This window comes from Scophthalmus maximus, chromosome 15, assembly GCF_022379125.1.
Source record: "Scophthalmus maximus strain ysfricsl-2021 chromosome 15, ASM2237912v1, whole genome shotgun sequence".
Classification (NCBI taxonomy): Eukaryota; Metazoa; Chordata; class Actinopteri; order Pleuronectiformes; family Scophthalmidae; genus Scophthalmus; species Scophthalmus maximus.
The window spans coordinates 1142501-1158124 of NC_061529.1; the positions used below are offsets into that span (position 1 = coordinate 1142501).

General features: G+C 45.3%; 3 protein-coding genes and 1 long non-coding RNA gene across 7 annotated transcripts in view; 1 reads left to right on the top strand and 3 right to left on the bottom strand.

Moving 5' to 3' along the window:
* LOC118286489 (alpha-tectorin-like) overlaps positions 1-15624 on the bottom strand; it is a 475374-nt gene that overhangs the window by 441622 nt on the left and 18128 nt on the right. The gene's annotated exons all lie outside the window — the stretch shown is intronic.
* Positions 1011-6535, bottom strand: LOC118285720. The gene is made up of 3 exons (XR_004785223.2): positions 6418-6535; positions 5917-6074; positions 1011-3773 (listed from the first exon to the last, which is right to left on the bottom strand). It is a non-coding gene; the product is annotated as an uncharacterized LOC118285720 (long non-coding RNA).
* Positions 7648-14224, bottom strand: nubpl (nucleotide binding protein-like). Of its 3 annotated transcripts, XM_035609492.2 has the most exons (14): positions 14188-14224; positions 13844-13931; positions 13469-13554; positions 11604-11659; positions 10396-10540; positions 10241-10275; positions 9606-9696; positions 9484-9523; positions 9295-9385; positions 9117-9210; positions 8714-8799; positions 8373-8493; positions 8184-8266; positions 7648-7879 (listed from the first exon to the last, which is right to left on the bottom strand). In XM_035609492.2, the coding sequence occupies exons 5-14, from the start codon at positions 10493-10495 to the stop codon at positions 7817-7819; spliced, it is 804 nt and encodes a 267-aa protein (XP_035465385.1). In that variant the 5' UTR covers positions 10496-10540; positions 11604-11659; positions 13469-13554; positions 13844-13931; positions 14188-14224; the 3' UTR covers positions 7648-7816. The 3 variants fall into 3 exon arrangements, with proteins under 3 accessions (XP_035465385.1, XP_035465384.1, XP_035465383.1); XM_035609491.1 differs by lacking the exons at positions 13469-13554; positions 13844-13931; positions 14188-14224 and adding an exon at positions 12619-12691; XM_035609490.1 differs by lacking the exons at positions 13469-13554; positions 13844-13931; positions 14188-14224 and having other exon boundaries at positions 11604-11840.
* dtd2 (D-aminoacyl-tRNA deacylase 2) lies at positions 14117-15617 on the top strand. Its single transcript, XM_035609496.2, has 3 exons — positions 14117-14491; positions 15023-15092; positions 15204-15617. The coding sequence occupies exons 1-3, from the start codon at positions 14378-14380 to the stop codon at positions 15533-15535; spliced, it is 516 nt and encodes a 171-aa protein (XP_035465389.2). The 5' UTR covers positions 14117-14377; the 3' UTR covers positions 15536-15617.

Consider the following 15624-nt stretch of genomic DNA (forward strand, 5'->3'; position numbering starts at 1 on the left):
GCTGGGCGTCTGCTGGGCCTCGTGAAGCGGCTCCGCTCCGGTCTGGTCTGCCCTGACCCGGTCCGGTCTGCTCCGGTCCGGTCTGGTCCGATATGGTCCGGTCCGGTCCGGTCCGGTCCGGTCCGGTCTGGTCCAGTCTGGTCTGGTCCAGTCTGGTCTGGTCCAGTCTGGTCCGCTCTGGTTCAGCTGGGGCGGCTGCAGGAAGCTGTCGGAGTATTTATATCTCCCATCCAGCGGGTTTCCCACTGACTCACCACACCGTCATCACAACACTCTGCTCTGTTTGCTCTTAGGGTTGTTTCACATTTCATCCTCATCATCATGTCGTCATATTAATCTTCCATATGAAGTATACATGTTTATTGTTGCTGATTTCCTTTTGGGTTGTGTCACTGGTATATGTTTGAATGAAAACAGTTTAATCTCATGTGGAATGAGACAAAATGTGTCTTAAAACGGAAATAAAAACTGCCAAACTAACTATTTTCATGGATTTATTTAATTTTATCAAAATAGGGGAATTATAAATCCTTGACAGTGTATGAATTGCAAAAACTGGATACTGATAACGAAAACCGTGGCTACAGCTTATACATGACTCTTTCTCTCAACTGGCCAATCAGAGCAGACTGGGCTTCATTGGGAGGGAGGGGCTTTAAAGAGACAGTGTTTCAGACAGAGGCTGTGAAAGAGGAGTTGCAGGAAACTGATGTGATGACATCAGAACCCTTTCTCCTGCTCCCACTCCTGCCGCTCTGCCCTGGAGAGATCCGCCCGTCGCGCTGCAGTCGAAATGACGGGTGGACTCTTTAAATTTGAGCTCATCAAAAAGTGATTTTATCCTTCTAAGTGCAGCCTGGGAAGTCGTGCGGAGCGATAAATACTTCATTGACACCAAAGGTCCTGTTCATTTAGTAATATCTTAATGTGCAATAGTTGGTTATATTGCAGCTTTGAAGAGCCCCCCCCCCCCCCCCCCAACCCCCAACCCCCAACCCCCCTTCCCGAAGCTCAAAGGTCGCCAGTTGGAGTCAGCGTGAGTCCGTCAGCTCCTTCGACTTCCGTCCACGTGTCCTCGAGTGACACCGCGACCCCCCAGCTGCGCTGCCAGCGAGCGGCCCTCAGCCGAGCGTCTGAAGTGCCAATGTACAGTAGACCTCTCGCAGGCCTGCTGACAGCAGCAGGAGACGTCTGCCTCCCGACTTCCTCTCTTTGATCCCGAAGCCTGCAGTCATATGCAAAGCAGGAAGACGCCGCCGCGCTGGGAGCCAATCGCACGTGCACAGAGCAAAGAGTGGAGTATGTGGGCTGCGTCTCGTTCTTGCGAGGTTAAAGTCTGCCGGCGGCTTCCCGCTGACACACCGGAGCTGTAAACTACACGACCCCACCACTCCCTGCACACGAGGCGCGGCTTCGGTCCAACCAAGAAACGTATTCCCTGACATGTATGTGGGATTGTGGCGTGATCCTACGCTTGACCCCTTCTTTCCTCAGCGTGACTCATCGGTTGGAAGCGTTAGACGATATTTATCAGGGCGGCGAAGAGAGAGACATCGTGCATCGTCTCTAACATGAGGTGAGATAGTGCGTCGCAAAGCATTAGGTCAAAACCAGGGGTGGGGCTCGTCCGGCCCGCTCTGGCTACAGGAACAGGGTCGTCGCTGTCGCGTGTCATCGCTGACGAGCGTCATGGCGACTGTCAGAAAAATAAAAGCAGAAAATGTTGCGGGTTTTGTTTGTTTGTTTTTTGTTTGTCAGCAGGATTATGTCAAAACTGTGACACAGATTTCAAGTAAACTTGGTGGAAGAATGGAACGTGGACCAATGAATATATCAATTCATTTTGGCGTCGATCCAGAATATCTCTCCTTTATTCATTATACATCACCTCTGTCCTATGCTCTTCCATATTGTCTCTGCACTCTGAGCGTCACGTTCTCGTGCAGCACACGAGGATCCGGCGGTGACAGAGTCTGACGACACTGGCGTCGACGCCCAGAGAAGCAGCAGCTCTGCAAGTTCTCGCTTCTGAAAACTCCAAAGTTCACCGTGACGGATCCTCAGTCGGCCATGGATTTATAATACACCCGCTGCTGCAATAATGAAACACTCGTCCCTGATATACAGTATGCCTCTTCATGACACACACACACAATCAGTGTGGGCACGTAGAAGGAAGAGAAACATGATTTTTTTGTGACCTATTTGGCTTTTTTCATCAGGATATGATGACTTTATCTGCTTAGTGTGAGGGCGGAGACGACACGCACACACACACACACACACACACACACACACACACACACACACAGGTTTAACAGGCCTACACAGGGGGTCTCTGCTGCAGCAGAGAGCAGCTGGCTGGCCCTGATACTATTAGCAGAAGTGTGTGTGTGTATGTGTGTGTGTGTGTGTGTGTGTGTGTGTGTGCGTGTGTGCGTGTGTGCGTGTGTGTGTGTGTGTGTGTCTATGTTCTGTAATGAAAATAGTTTTTGGCAAACCGAGTTATGGGGCGTGTGTGGCAAGAAACAGTCGGACTTTAATAACGGAGTTCACCACATGGCCAAAAGTATGTGGACAGCCAGATGGATCCGTCCATCTGTGACGGTTCACCAGGAGCTGGAGATGTGATGAGCAGGTTTCCCTCCTGTGAACGTTCCTAACATCTGGAACAAACTGTACACGCGAGTGACACAGTTTGTTTTTGAGGCGTGAGTGTTCTCAGGTTTGAAAGTCAAATGTTCGTAAGTGGAACAAAACACCAGAACACGTCCACAGAGCAGTTTTCTCTCTGCTGGCGGGTGTAAACCGCTTCTGTCTGTCCGTCAGTAGTATTTCAGAAAGTACTTCACTTCACCTGTATCGCCATGGCAACCTCAGCCTCTTTTTTAATTGGAGCCTGAGGCCAGTCTGCATCCCTTTCATCTTACACACACACACACTCACTCACACACACACACACACACACACACACTCTGCTGCTCCGGGCCGTCGCCTCCCAGAGGAACACGCTGACGTGATGTTCCAGGTTCAGATCTGGTTCACGACTCGGTGACGCCGCCGGTACTGTACGTTCACAGTCCAACACGAGATCACTTGTCTGACATGGTTTGACGGAGCGAGATGAACGGGGAATCCAGGATGGCAGGTGGTGGCAGAGAGAGGTTCACATGCAGCGATGCCATGTTCCAAATGTGTCTGCTGTTCACTTGTATGAAAAATGTAATTTCTAGGGGCTGAGATAGATCGAGGTATCGAGGCCCCGCCCGCACACGCTTGACCAATACTCGATTTGTGGTATCAGGTGGAGTTATATATATATATACATATATACACATATACGTATATATATATATATATATATATATACGTATATGTGTATATATGTATAATAATATCACTGTTGAAAGCACCTCGGCTGTCGGTCGGAAAAACGTGGTTCCAGCTCAGAAACTCAGCGAGGAAGAGAAAGAAATGGAACTGGGGTTTTCTTTATCGCTATAAATTATTCACACACACGCCTGTCCTGAGGCTCAAGAGACTCAGGTGAACCACAGAGGTTATTAACACACACACACACACACACACACACACACAGGCCTGTAACGAGACAAAGGGGAGGCACCGTCTTGACAGGAGAAGTGAACGTGGTGCTGTACTCCATCTTTGTTCTGTTTCAAACCAGTGGAGCAGAGAGCATCATGGGAAATGAGCGGGGGAGGGGGGGCTCCCGTGTCCGACTTCCCCTGAAAGTTCAGTCGATCAACCTGCAACTTTAGAAATGAGGTTTATTAATTTGACAGTTAGTGGAAGAGAAAAGGAAAGAAAGAGAAATGTTGACAAGTAAGAGAAGGAAAGGAAATGAAAGGAAAGGAAGAGAAAGGAAAGGAAGGAAAGGAAGGAAAAGGAAGGAAAAGGAAAGAAAAGGAAATGAACGGAAAAGAAAAGGAAAGAAAGGAAAAGCTGAGGAAGATGAGGAGGGAGGAGACACAGGGCAGAAGAAGAGGAAGAGGAAGAGGAAGAGGTTTCACCTTGTTCTCCCTGAAGAAAGAGACGAGAGATGAGTGGAGGAGTGTGTGTTAGGGGGGGGGGCTGCCTCAATGAGGAGACAGACACACACACACACACACACACAGTGACACACACACACACACAGTGACACACACACACACACACACACACACACACACACAGACAGTGACACACACACACACACACACACACAGTGACACACACACACACACACACACACACACACACACACACACACACACACACACACACACAGTGACACACACACACACACACACACACACACACACAGTGACACACACACAAACACACACACAATGACACACACATACACACACACACACACACAGACAGTGACACACACACACACACACACACACACACACACACACACACACACAATGACACACACATACACACACACACACACACAGACAGTGACACACACACACACACACACACACACACACACACACACACACAGTGACACACACACACACACACGGTGACAAAGCACAATTGGAACCAGCTGCTGCAGTTTATGCGGCCACAAGCAATACAGCTGCGTCGCCATGGCAGCCAGGCAACGCTCGGGCGGCGACCGCAAGGTCAACGAGGAGTGTGTGTGTGTGTGTGTGTGTGTGTGTGGGAGAGACTTATTGTAACAATATAAATTTGAGGAATCTTCTTTCTTCAAATTGAATTAAATAAAGGAAAAACTCCAACGTCACTTAAAACCAAACAGGAAGAACTGATTGTTGAAACTTTGAGAAAAAAAGAAGAGGAAGAGGGGAAGAAGGAGAGGAAGAGGGGGAAGAAGAAGAGGAAGAGGGGAAGAAGGAGAGGAAGTGGGGAAGAATGAGAGGAAGAGGAAGAGGGGAAGAAGGAGAGGAAGAGGGGGAAGAGGAAGAGGGGAAGAAGGAGAGGAAGACGAAGAGGGGGAAGAAGGAGAGGAAGAGGGGGAAGAAGAAGAGGAAGAGGGGAAGAAGGAGAGGAAGTGGGGAAGAATGAGAGGAAGAGGAAGAGGGGAAGAAGGAGAGGAAGAGGGGGAAGAGGAAGAGGGGAAGAAGGAGAGGAAGACGAAGAGGGGAAGAAGGAGAGGAAGAGGGGGAAGAAGAAGAGGAAGAGGGGAAGAAGGAGAGGAAGAGGGGGAAGAAGGAGAGGAAGAGGAAGAGGGGAAGAAGGAGAGGAAGAGGGGAAGAAGGAGAGGAAGAGGAAGAGGGGAAGAAGGAGAGGAAGAGGGGGAAGAAGAAGAGGAAGAGGGGAAGAAGGAGAGGAAGTGGGGAAGAATGAGAGGAAGAGGGGGAAGAAGGAGAGGAAGAGGGGGAAGAAGAAGAGGAAGAGGGGAAGAAGGAGAGGAAGAGGAAGAAGAGGAAGAGGGGGAAGAAGGAGAGGAAGAGGAAGAGGGGGAAGCCCTTTTAGTTTCGGTTTGCATAAAGTCATCTCTCCAACTGATTTTCTGCTTCTTCCTCTTTTCTTCTTCTCTAATTTGGGAATGCAGGAAGTGGTTTTCATAAGAATGAGGGGTTATATTTCATTTCTTTGCTGACTGAACCACGAGGAGGAGGAGGAGGAGGATGAATGAACCCCTCGTTGAGCTGGTTTCTCTCCTCTCTGAGTTTTATCTCTTATTGTCTTTGATGGAAGAAACATGAATCTGACATGAAACCTCCAGGGAAGATGGACGGTTGTGCATCGATGTAAAAAACAAGAGGCCTCCTCTCCTCCTCTCATCCGTCTGCTTCATTTCCCAGAGTGAAATAGAATTGACTTCCTGATTCAAGGTTAAATGAGTTTTATGTCAATTATCTGCAGAGAGACAGAGAGTGTGTGTGTGTGTGTGTTTGTGTGTGTCTGACCAATCAGAAAACTGCGTGTGTTCACCTTTAAATGCACCACTGCAGACTCTCTGTCCCACGGACTCGTGGTCGTCCTCGTCTTCATCATCCTCCTCGTCTTCCTCACTTCCTCTTGTGAAACACTGGAACTGAATAAATCTCGACTCTGCAGCTTCTCCGTCGATCTGCGACCTCAGAGGACGACTGTGGTCGAGAGCAGACGAGACCTGTGAGTTTGTTTTGTCAGAAACTAAAAAAAGTCTGATTCCACTTTGAGTCATCAGGGACATTCTCTCTTATCTGTGTGTGTGTGTGTGTGAGAGTGTGAGTATGTCCTTGGCCGTCCCTCCTCGAGGCAAACTGCCAGTCACAGCACCAGCCAGGAATCAGTGTGGACTGACACACACACACATGAAAACAGACAAAAGACTGAAAGAGAGATTTTCCGAGATGAGGAAAGTTATTGTCCGATCAGTCCTGTCACCACTCCAGAAAACCCTCCCTCCTTCCCTCCTCTGTGTGTGTGTGTGTGTGTGTGTGCGCCTACACAGTGAGACATTTCACAGCTGTGGTCAGCAGCTCCTGGCGAACAGTGTGTGAAGAAACCGCGCTGTGAACCAGAGTCTTCGTCTGGTCAAGTGACTTCTCTGACTCCTCCTCTTCCTGGAAACAGTCAAGTGATTTCAACATCAACAACAACAGATTTAAATCTGTTGTTGTTAAATCTGACTTTTAACTTCTTTCATAGTTTCCTACTTTATTCAAAAGTTTCTTCATTTATTTAATTTTATTGTATAAATCAGAAACTGATTAAAAAACAAAACATTGTTTCCGACTGAAGCTGGTCTGGTGAACAATCGAGAAACAACTGGATATTTGTGACAAAAGGAAAAAAAAAAAATTATTCCACAGAGAAATACCTTTGGAATATTCATAAAATTAAGACGAGGGAAGAAAACGTGCACGTTAACATTATATTTTGATAGCGTAGCCATACAATATATATACACACACAAATACATATATATATATATACACACACACACACACACACACACATATATATATATATATATACACACACACATATATGTATGTATTGAGACATAAACATCATTTAGTTGTTCAGCGAGGAACCAGCACCCCCTGGTGGCCAGGCACCAGACTGCACAGTGCACTCACCATTGATCATATGTTAGGTAAGTTCCCAAAATCAATTCATAAGCTAATTTCTGTCAAAACTTTTAAGAAATTCTTTATAGAGACGTTCTAAAATCTATAACTTCTTCTGACACACTTTATTACTTTCTGAACCTGGTCAATACGACGAAGATCGATACTTTAGTCAAGTGTGAGAACAAGAACACTTATATTCATAAATATAATTTCTCCAGGTTTGTTCTGTGATGTAGTTTGACAGCAGATTTATGGAATATTTCACGCTTCACTTCAGTTCTGTCACAATGATTCCTTATCACAGGGACCTTGACCTTTGACCTTCAGCCAGTTCACCCTGGCGTCCCCGTGAACATTTGTGCCAAATTTCTAGAAATTCCCACGAGGCGTTCCAGAAATATCCGGTTCATTATGACGGGACGCATGACGCCGTTGCCGGGGCAACCAGGATTCAACAAAAATGAAATCTACAACATGTGAAGTAAATCCTACTTTCATGTGAACTGTTTTTTACATTTTGTCATTTCATTGTTATCTTGACTCCACAAACGCAAATATTCAGAACTGTTTTAAATATTTAAAAATCATAAAAAGACAGAAAGTAGTTCACTGTGGTTTTTATTAAATAGCTTCACATAACTAAAAGAATCATATGTGTGTTTCTGTACACGTGTCAGTTCACACATGAGTGTGTGTGTGTGTGTGTGTATTTACATGTGTGTGTGTATTTCTGCGTCGTCATGGAGTCGACCGGCGGACTCAACTGTCAATCAAGGGTGGACTTCCTGTAGTCGTTGGACGACAGCAGACGCCACCTTCCTGTACGCCTCCGCCTGGAGAGAGGACACACAAACACACACACACACACACACATAAAAACAAATAAACAAGTTTTCTTTAAAAACAACAAAAGTTGTAGTTCTCAGTATAATTTAAAGTTGTTTTCACCCTTTAATTTTTATTTAATTTTTTTATTCTTGGTTAATTTATTCTATTTCATTTCGTGGACTTTTTCGATGTGATCGCATTTTTTTTTGTTTTCTATGAAATCCAGTTTTTGGTTTATCTAGATTTTTTCCCATGTGGAGCGCTTTGTAGAATCATAATGATATTATCTGATACAGAACAGAACCGGACCTCTGGGCTGTGTGGAGAGGAGACGACCACCGGTTGTCCTCTGTCCGACGTCTCTCTGATGTTCAGGTGAAGAGGAACGTCGCCTTCAGGGAGACGGAGAGAAAATTGGACATTCAGGAACGAAAACGCGTCAGAGACGAAATCAGCGGCAACAGATCCAAAACGGCTGTCGGTCGTAAATCCTCCTACCTAACAGGCCGACGCCCAGAGTGTCGGCGAGCTGCCGGGCGCCTTCGGAGCCGAAGATGTGAGTCTGGTGGTCACAGTTGGGACAACGGAACACGCTCATGTTCTGAACCAGACCCAGAACCTGCAGGACGGAAAACTTCACGTTACTCCATCTACACACACACACACACACACACACACACACACACACACACACACACACACACACACACACACACACACACACACACACACACACACACACACACACACACACACACACACACACACACACACACACACACACACACACACACACACACACACACACACACACACACACACACACACACACACGTTACCGGCACGTGGACTTTCTTGAACATCTCGGCTCCTCTGCGAGCGTCCAGCAGAGCGATGTCCTGCGGCGTCGACACAATCACAGCTCCTGCACCACAGACACACAGTTGACCTTTGACCATATATAAAAAGGTCGTCACTTCCTCGTGTTCCCCCTCTCGCAAATCGTTATGTTCTTAAGAACCCACTTCTGTTTGACCACCAAACTCTCATGAGTTCGTCCTGGAGTCCAACAGAATGTTTGCGCTAAATTTCCACAGTCTTTCGAGACGTTCCTGAAAATATTGGGGACGACGCGACGCCGTCTGACAAATGTTAAAGTGAGGGAGACAAAGTCGAGAGAGGAGTGAAGACTTCTGGGTAAATCTCAGAATTCAGGGTTCGTGGAGTGAACGTTGGTCTGACCTGCGATGGGGACGTTCTGGGTAATTGACAGCTGGACGTCTCCGGTCCCGGGAGGCATGTCCACGACCAGGTAGTCCAATGACCCCCAGTCCACCTGCAGAAACACACACACACACACACGTGAACACACACACGTTGCTGGAGCAGCTTTTCCTCGGCGGGACGATCGATCACAGACCTGTCTGAGCATCTTCTCGATGGCCGACATCACCATCAGCCCTCGCCACACGATGGGAGCCACGTCCTCCACAAGGAAGCCCATGGACATGCTGAGAGGAGGAGGAGGAAGAGAAGAAGAGAAGGTCAGAGTTCGCAGCAGTCGGAGGTAAGACCAGGAAGAGTTGAGAGGTTTTTTTCTTCTCCTCACCAGGGAACTCCGTAGTTGGTGAGCGGGATCATCAGATTGTCTGGAAGAGAAAGAGACTTGTGTTTTATAAATGTCAATAGCTTCTGAGATGGTGAATTAACATGTGGATCTCCGTGTCGTACTGTCGCTGAGCTCCGGGTTTCCCTTCAGGTTCATCAGTTTGGGAATCGACGGGCCGTAGACGTCGGCGTCCAACAGGCCGACGGACTTCGACTGAGAGACAAAGAGAACAGTCTGTCATTTCTTTGTCTTTTTTTACAAAGAACAACGAACGCAGCGGGAGGTTGTGCCGAGTCAGACGCTGGGAGGACGTGAAGGAGTTTGTGTTCAGAGTCGCTGGGAACCGACCAGAGATTCTTCTGCTGTGTTCTCACACGGCCTCACTCCAACGTTCCACGGAGATTTGACTCGAGGCAGCCGGCAGGAAAAGTTCCGGGGAACGTCCGGGAGCAAAATCTGCGTTTTCACATCCACTTCCTCCGGAGAAGTTCAGGTCGTTGATAATTGATATTCCTTTTTTTTATCGTGTTTGTTGACTGTATTTGTTCACTTGAAACTTCCTTTGTGTTTGAAAAGGAAAACTTTCACAGTTTGCTGGAATGTGAATCATGAGCTTGTATAAATATATATACTGTGGTTTTTTTGTGTTTCTACCATTTTGTTTTTCTGTAGCTTCTCTGTTGCTGCTGATGAAACTAAATTGAAAAAGACCACAGAAGAGATACGTGTGATGAGAGCGGAGAGGACGAGTTCTCACCGGATCGTTGGCCATTAACCCGAGAGCCAAGTTCACTGCAGAGACGGAAACACAAGATGTCGGAAAAAGAGTCACCATGAGACTCTGAAGTTCTGTGGATGAGTAAAGACACTGTGAGTAGTTTTTCATATTTCAGCGGGAGGTTCCCGTCGTACCGGCAGTGGTGGACTTGCCCACGCCGCCTTTCCCCGACGCCACAACGACGACCTGCTTGACCCCAGCGATGGGCTTCTGTTTGGGAAGACCTCTGGCCATCTGCTGCTTCTGCCTCTCCTGCAACGTCTTAGTGTCCGCTGACCTCTGCAACACAACAACAACAACAACATGAGGGTTCAAGAAGACCGGGACCGCAAGGGTGTGGGCTTCCCATTCCTAGACTGGATAATAAACATGGATACTTTTAAAGACCAACATTTATTTAGACCGTTGTTCCTTTTACAACTTTAAAGCCACAGTGTGTAATATTTAGAAGAACTTATTCACAGAAGTTGAATATATTGTCCATAACTCTGTGTTCATACATGATACACCGACCTCCGTGTGAGTCTCCATGTTTGTACGTCGTGTTGACGTACGAATTTCCAATGGAGTTTGGCAAGAAATTAAAAGTATTCTTCTAAAACTGTGAGATTACTTACACAAAGAAGAACACTATGTCAATCACTCTGTAAACGACGTTTATCACCATTTTATGGATCAAACAACTAATGGATTAGTCGAGAAAATAATCTACAGATTAATCGATAATGACAATAATTGTTAGTTGCAGTTCTACTTTTATGGACAATCGATTATGACATACAAAGCGTATAAATTGATATATGTGGAGTCTTAGATCATCGATATTATATTCCTAACTTTCCCCTCGGTGTCAATACATTTCATCTATCTATGGGAAAGATTATGAGTATTGTATCTGTTGCCCCGGTTACATAAATAAATTATTTAAAAATAACAAAAAATATCTCATTTAAACCCAATGAGTCACATTTATACAACAACTTCTTGTTATTGGACATTTTTAATGTCATAGTCAAAGTCCGGATGAACACAGACACTTCCGCTTGAATAACTCAAAATAATATTCCAAGCATAAATAAACATGTAACTAAAAAGACAAGAATCACGTTGCAAATTGCATTGAAGTGTCAGGTCATGAAAACATGAAACACGAAATACTAAAATGTTTCCAAATCGCTTGTGTTTTTGTGGAAATGTTATTTTTCCCGTTATCGCTTTTATTTTGAATAGAAAAACCCACTTCCGGTCCGGTTGTCCAATTTAGCGCGAGCTTGAAAGCTGCAGTTAGCTTAGCCTAGCTCCGCTGTGTCGTGCTGCGTAGAGGGAAACGGACGTTACTCACCTGACAGCGGACGAGCTGCAGACACGCAGCCGCCGGTCCGTGGTGCGTTTCTGTCCCTGTTCGTAAAACAGAAGCGTTATTCACAGATGTTCTCAGTAAATACGAGAGTCTGCTGTAGGTGAACGGCGCCATGTTTGACTGTTTGAGGCTCCTCCCCCTCCTCCTCCGACGAGGATCGACTGATTGCTGCGCATCAAGTTTGCGCAAATTACGCAGAAACATGGCAAGAATTTTCTTATTTAAATTTCCCTTTGTAAGAAAATAGTGCAGCATTTAGCCATTTGTCCTCATTCATATAAGAGACACACAGTCATGACAACATTTTTATTTTGAATTTATTAATTAGGTAAAGGTAAAACCTTTGGAAGAAAAGTCATGTTTTGCAAAATTGCAAAAAAAGTAAAAATTCTTATTTTTGACAGGCAGATTTATGTGATACAAGGTCAAAAGTTTCACTTTGTGACTACGTGAGTTCATATTTAACGTTTCAAACCTCATTATAATTAATCTTTATTTTTTTCTTATTTCTGACATTTCTGTTCTTTAGCATTTTCAGTTTCCATTTGCTTTTATTCTAAATTATGTGCGTGTAAATGCATTTCTTAATGTAAAACACATTTTTTTTACCTTTGTTTTTGTTTTCGACAAAACAACACATCAGACTTTGTCAGGAATTTAAAATAAATAAAGATATGAACTTATAGCCTGTTGTTGTCTCTGATGTTTTCAGTCCACCAGCTTTTATGATGGACAGATATACAAAAATCTGACATCATGAAATATTAGAAAATACTGACTGAAAACTAGAAAAGTGAATCATATGATCCATCGAACAACAACATGTTTAATATGTGACAAAGCCTCATAATTACCTTCGTATTAAAGACTTTGAACCAAGAGAATTGAATGAGATTAAATAATTTTATGTTTTAAAGTAAAAAAGTAAAAAGTAAAGTGTACATTTGATCTAGACAGCTGTCTTCGGAAAGTTCCGTTTCCCCAGTGAAATACTTGCCTGTGGATTTTTCACAGTCCACCACAGCGACCAACCGCTCATGAATGATTTGTGACATACTGTATCTGACAATGATAGCACACTGGTCCTTTGATGCGACCTCTTGGGTCGTATCAATTTGAACTGAAAACATTCCTGCCTCTCATCTTCATCTGCATCGTGTCCTGTATCACATGAGAACATCCACAACTTTACCAACAATGTCCTTTGAAAGTAGAGTCACAAGAGAACCTCTACCTTTTGCACCAGTGTCATGAAGCTTCTTGCTTTGCTCAATACAACTGCTAATGTGCTGTTGAAGCCACAGATCATACCGGCTCACAAGTATGACCAACTCTAGAAGGTTGCCATGATTGACTGCAGTATTTTCCAGAGTATAAGCAGCCTCTGCTTGACCCCCTTTGTAACTAAGTCCACATTTGCCTATGATTTTATCACATCTATGATGCGTTCCATCACCCGATGCTTCTTTTTCACCGGCTCATGATGTAGAGATTTGATTGCCAGCCAACAGGCTTTCTACATCTGCCCTTTGAGCCAACAGAAAGTAAGCACCAGCACTATCTCTGTGGATCTTACTTTTCTCATGCGCCTTTATCCGCTGATGAACATGTTTCCATGTTTTCATACCTCCCTTTATGAAATGACTATCACTTGCTGCAGGTGCAAATGGCAAACACACAGAACAATACAGTGATTGTGTTTTTCACTGTATGTCAGTGCCATGCAGAGGATGTTTTGTGGGTTGCTGAGAGATGGTAATGGAAAACGTGTCTAAATCCTGTGGTTGAAGATGAGCAAAATAATCAAAATGATGGGTCTCCTCGTCTACACTAGCATCTGTCTGTACCTCTGGGATCTTGTGCTGGGCTGCTGTTGTCTCACTGGATACTGTCTCTTCATCTCCTCTCTCAGCATCGGACTCCCCTGTGTTGACTGGCATTAAAACACAGAAGGGCATAGACACTGTGATGTCATGACCGCAGATAGGAACTCTTGATTAAACAACTTTAACCTATTATTTATTGAATAATTTTATTGTAATGCATTTATGCGGCACCATGAATTCTGTCTAGTGTAACTCTGAATCTATAGTCTAATGTTAAGACCATTCTGAATATCTGGATATCATATAGAATCTCTCACCACTCCTGCTCAATGTGTGTTACCTAATCTTACATGAAATAACTTTCATTGATATTGTTTGCTCTGTTATCTTCTCTACCTGTCTCTTCTGCAGTCGTGGCCTCTAGCTCCTCTTCCTCACTTTCAGCAGGGGACTGGCCAAGAACAATCATGAAGAGGTCATTTTACTGTGAACACAGATCAAACTTGAGGTTGTTGTTGATTCATCTCGAAGCTGATCGTCTTGGTTCCAGGATTCAAACTCTTTATAAAAGGATTTTATGAAATATCAATGGAGAAAATGAACGAATGAATGAGTGGGAAATTCACTTCCGGAACCGGAGATGTTCAAAAAGTGGGCGGGGTCACTGTTTCCTGACCGGAAGAGACAGACCAAGAAAAATAAAGCTACTACATGTGAGAATGACGCGCAGCCTTGAGCACCTGCAAGGAGCTTCAGCTGACGTCATCGCGGAAGTGCACTGCACGAGTTGTCTTGTTTTTCCTTTTCAGTCGTCGAACGAGTTCTGTTTGTTCACACGTTTGATCGTCCCGTGGCTCCGGTCCCCCTGCGTGTATGGCGCTGAAAGCGCGGGGGCTGCCGGGAAAAATTATACCCTAAGTCGTGGTGGTGATGGCGGAGAGGAGCAGCGGGGCCGGAGCGGCTCGCGCGGTGCTGCAGCGGTGTGTGCGGGCCACGCTGCAGGTGAGACCCGCCGAGCACCAGGCTCCGGCCCAGTTCGTCCAGGTGAGATTTTATTTTTTTTCCTGGAATCGGCATTGAAATTTAATTGTAACGATGATTTTGAGATTCATCTTGCTGCTCATTTTGTTTTAGAAAAGTTTTTTTTTTTTAATGCCTCGACCGGTTGGTTGACACAGAGAAAGAGAGAGAGAGAGAGAGAGTAGTCACAAGATACTCTTTTAATGTAATAATGAAAATCAATGATTACAATGATTCTTTGTGACATCTTCGAATGTCCTACAGTCAACACGCACCAATCTATTCAAGTTCCACAACAGAGAAATTCATTAAATCCTCACTTTATTTAAAAAATAAAACCTCTCCTACTGGATAAACGATTGATCGATGATCAGAATCGCCGCTTTTGCATTTCTGCAGAGCAGGTTGTTGTTTTGATCTGTGGCTAAAACAAACCAATCAGGATTAGTGATGGTGACAGGGTCAAACAAGGTGACTCCTGATTGGCTCTCGTCATTAACGCGTGATGACGTTTTGTTTGCTTTTTCGCTGAACTGTTGTTTTTCCCGCTCGCAGATCGACAGAGGCATGGTGATCTACGTCTGTTTCTTCAAAGGAGCCACAGACGACATCCTGCCCAAGATGGGTCAGTGACCTCTTTAAACTTTGACCTTTTACATATGTTGGCTCCATCCCCTCACTGCAAAAAAAAGAGATGTAACCATGGTTGTCCTCCTCCTCCTCCTCCTCCACCCAGTGTCCACGCTGTTGAACCTGCGACTGTGTGAGTCCGACTCGGGAAAGATGGTGTCGGTGCTGGAGCTCCCCGGCAGCCTGCTGGTCGTCCCGCAGGCCACGCTGGGCGGGAAGGCCAAAGGCAGGGCCATGCAGTACCACAACAACATCGGCAAAGAGGACGGACTGCGGCTGTACAGCGCCTTTGTGTCTCTGTGTGAGAAGGAACTGACGGCTGCCACCGCTGCTGCTGGGAATGTGGCTGAAGTGACTGTGAAACACGGGACGTACGGAAACAGACAAGTGCTGAAACTCGACACCAATGGACCGTACACACATCTGATGGAGTTCTGAGCTGCTGCTGCTGCGAAAGTGGAAACAAACTACGCTTAATGTCTTTTTTGAAATTGTCTGTTAATTAAAGGATCATTCTTTATTTGTTT

Bases quoted from the DNA above. Each gene is read 5' to 3' on its own strand.
- nubpl (XM_035609490.1), bottom strand. From the start codon at position 11,825: ATGTTTCTGCGTAATTTGCGCAAACTTGATGCGCAGCAATCAGTCGAT. The intron at 10,276-10,395 runs GTACGACGGGAA...CCGTCTCTGCAG, and splicing joins GGGCAAGTCCACCACTGCCG to TGAACTTGGCTCTCGGGTTA. The intron at 9,524-9,605 runs GTACGACACGGA...TTTCTCTTCCAG, and splicing joins AAACCCGGAGCTCAGCGACA to ACAATCTGATGATCCCGCTC.
- dtd2 (XM_035609496.2), top strand. From the start codon at position 14,378: ATGGCGGAGAGGAGCAGCGGGGCCGGAGCGGCTCGCGCGGTGCTGCAG. The intron at 14,492-15,022 runs GTGAGATTTTAT...TCCCGCTCGCAG, and splicing joins CTCCGGCCCAGTTCGTCCAG to ATCGACAGAGGCATGGTGAT. The intron at 15,093-15,203 runs GTCAGTGACCTC...TCCTCCACCCAG, and splicing joins CGACATCCTGCCCAAGATGG to TGTCCACGCTGTTGAACCTG.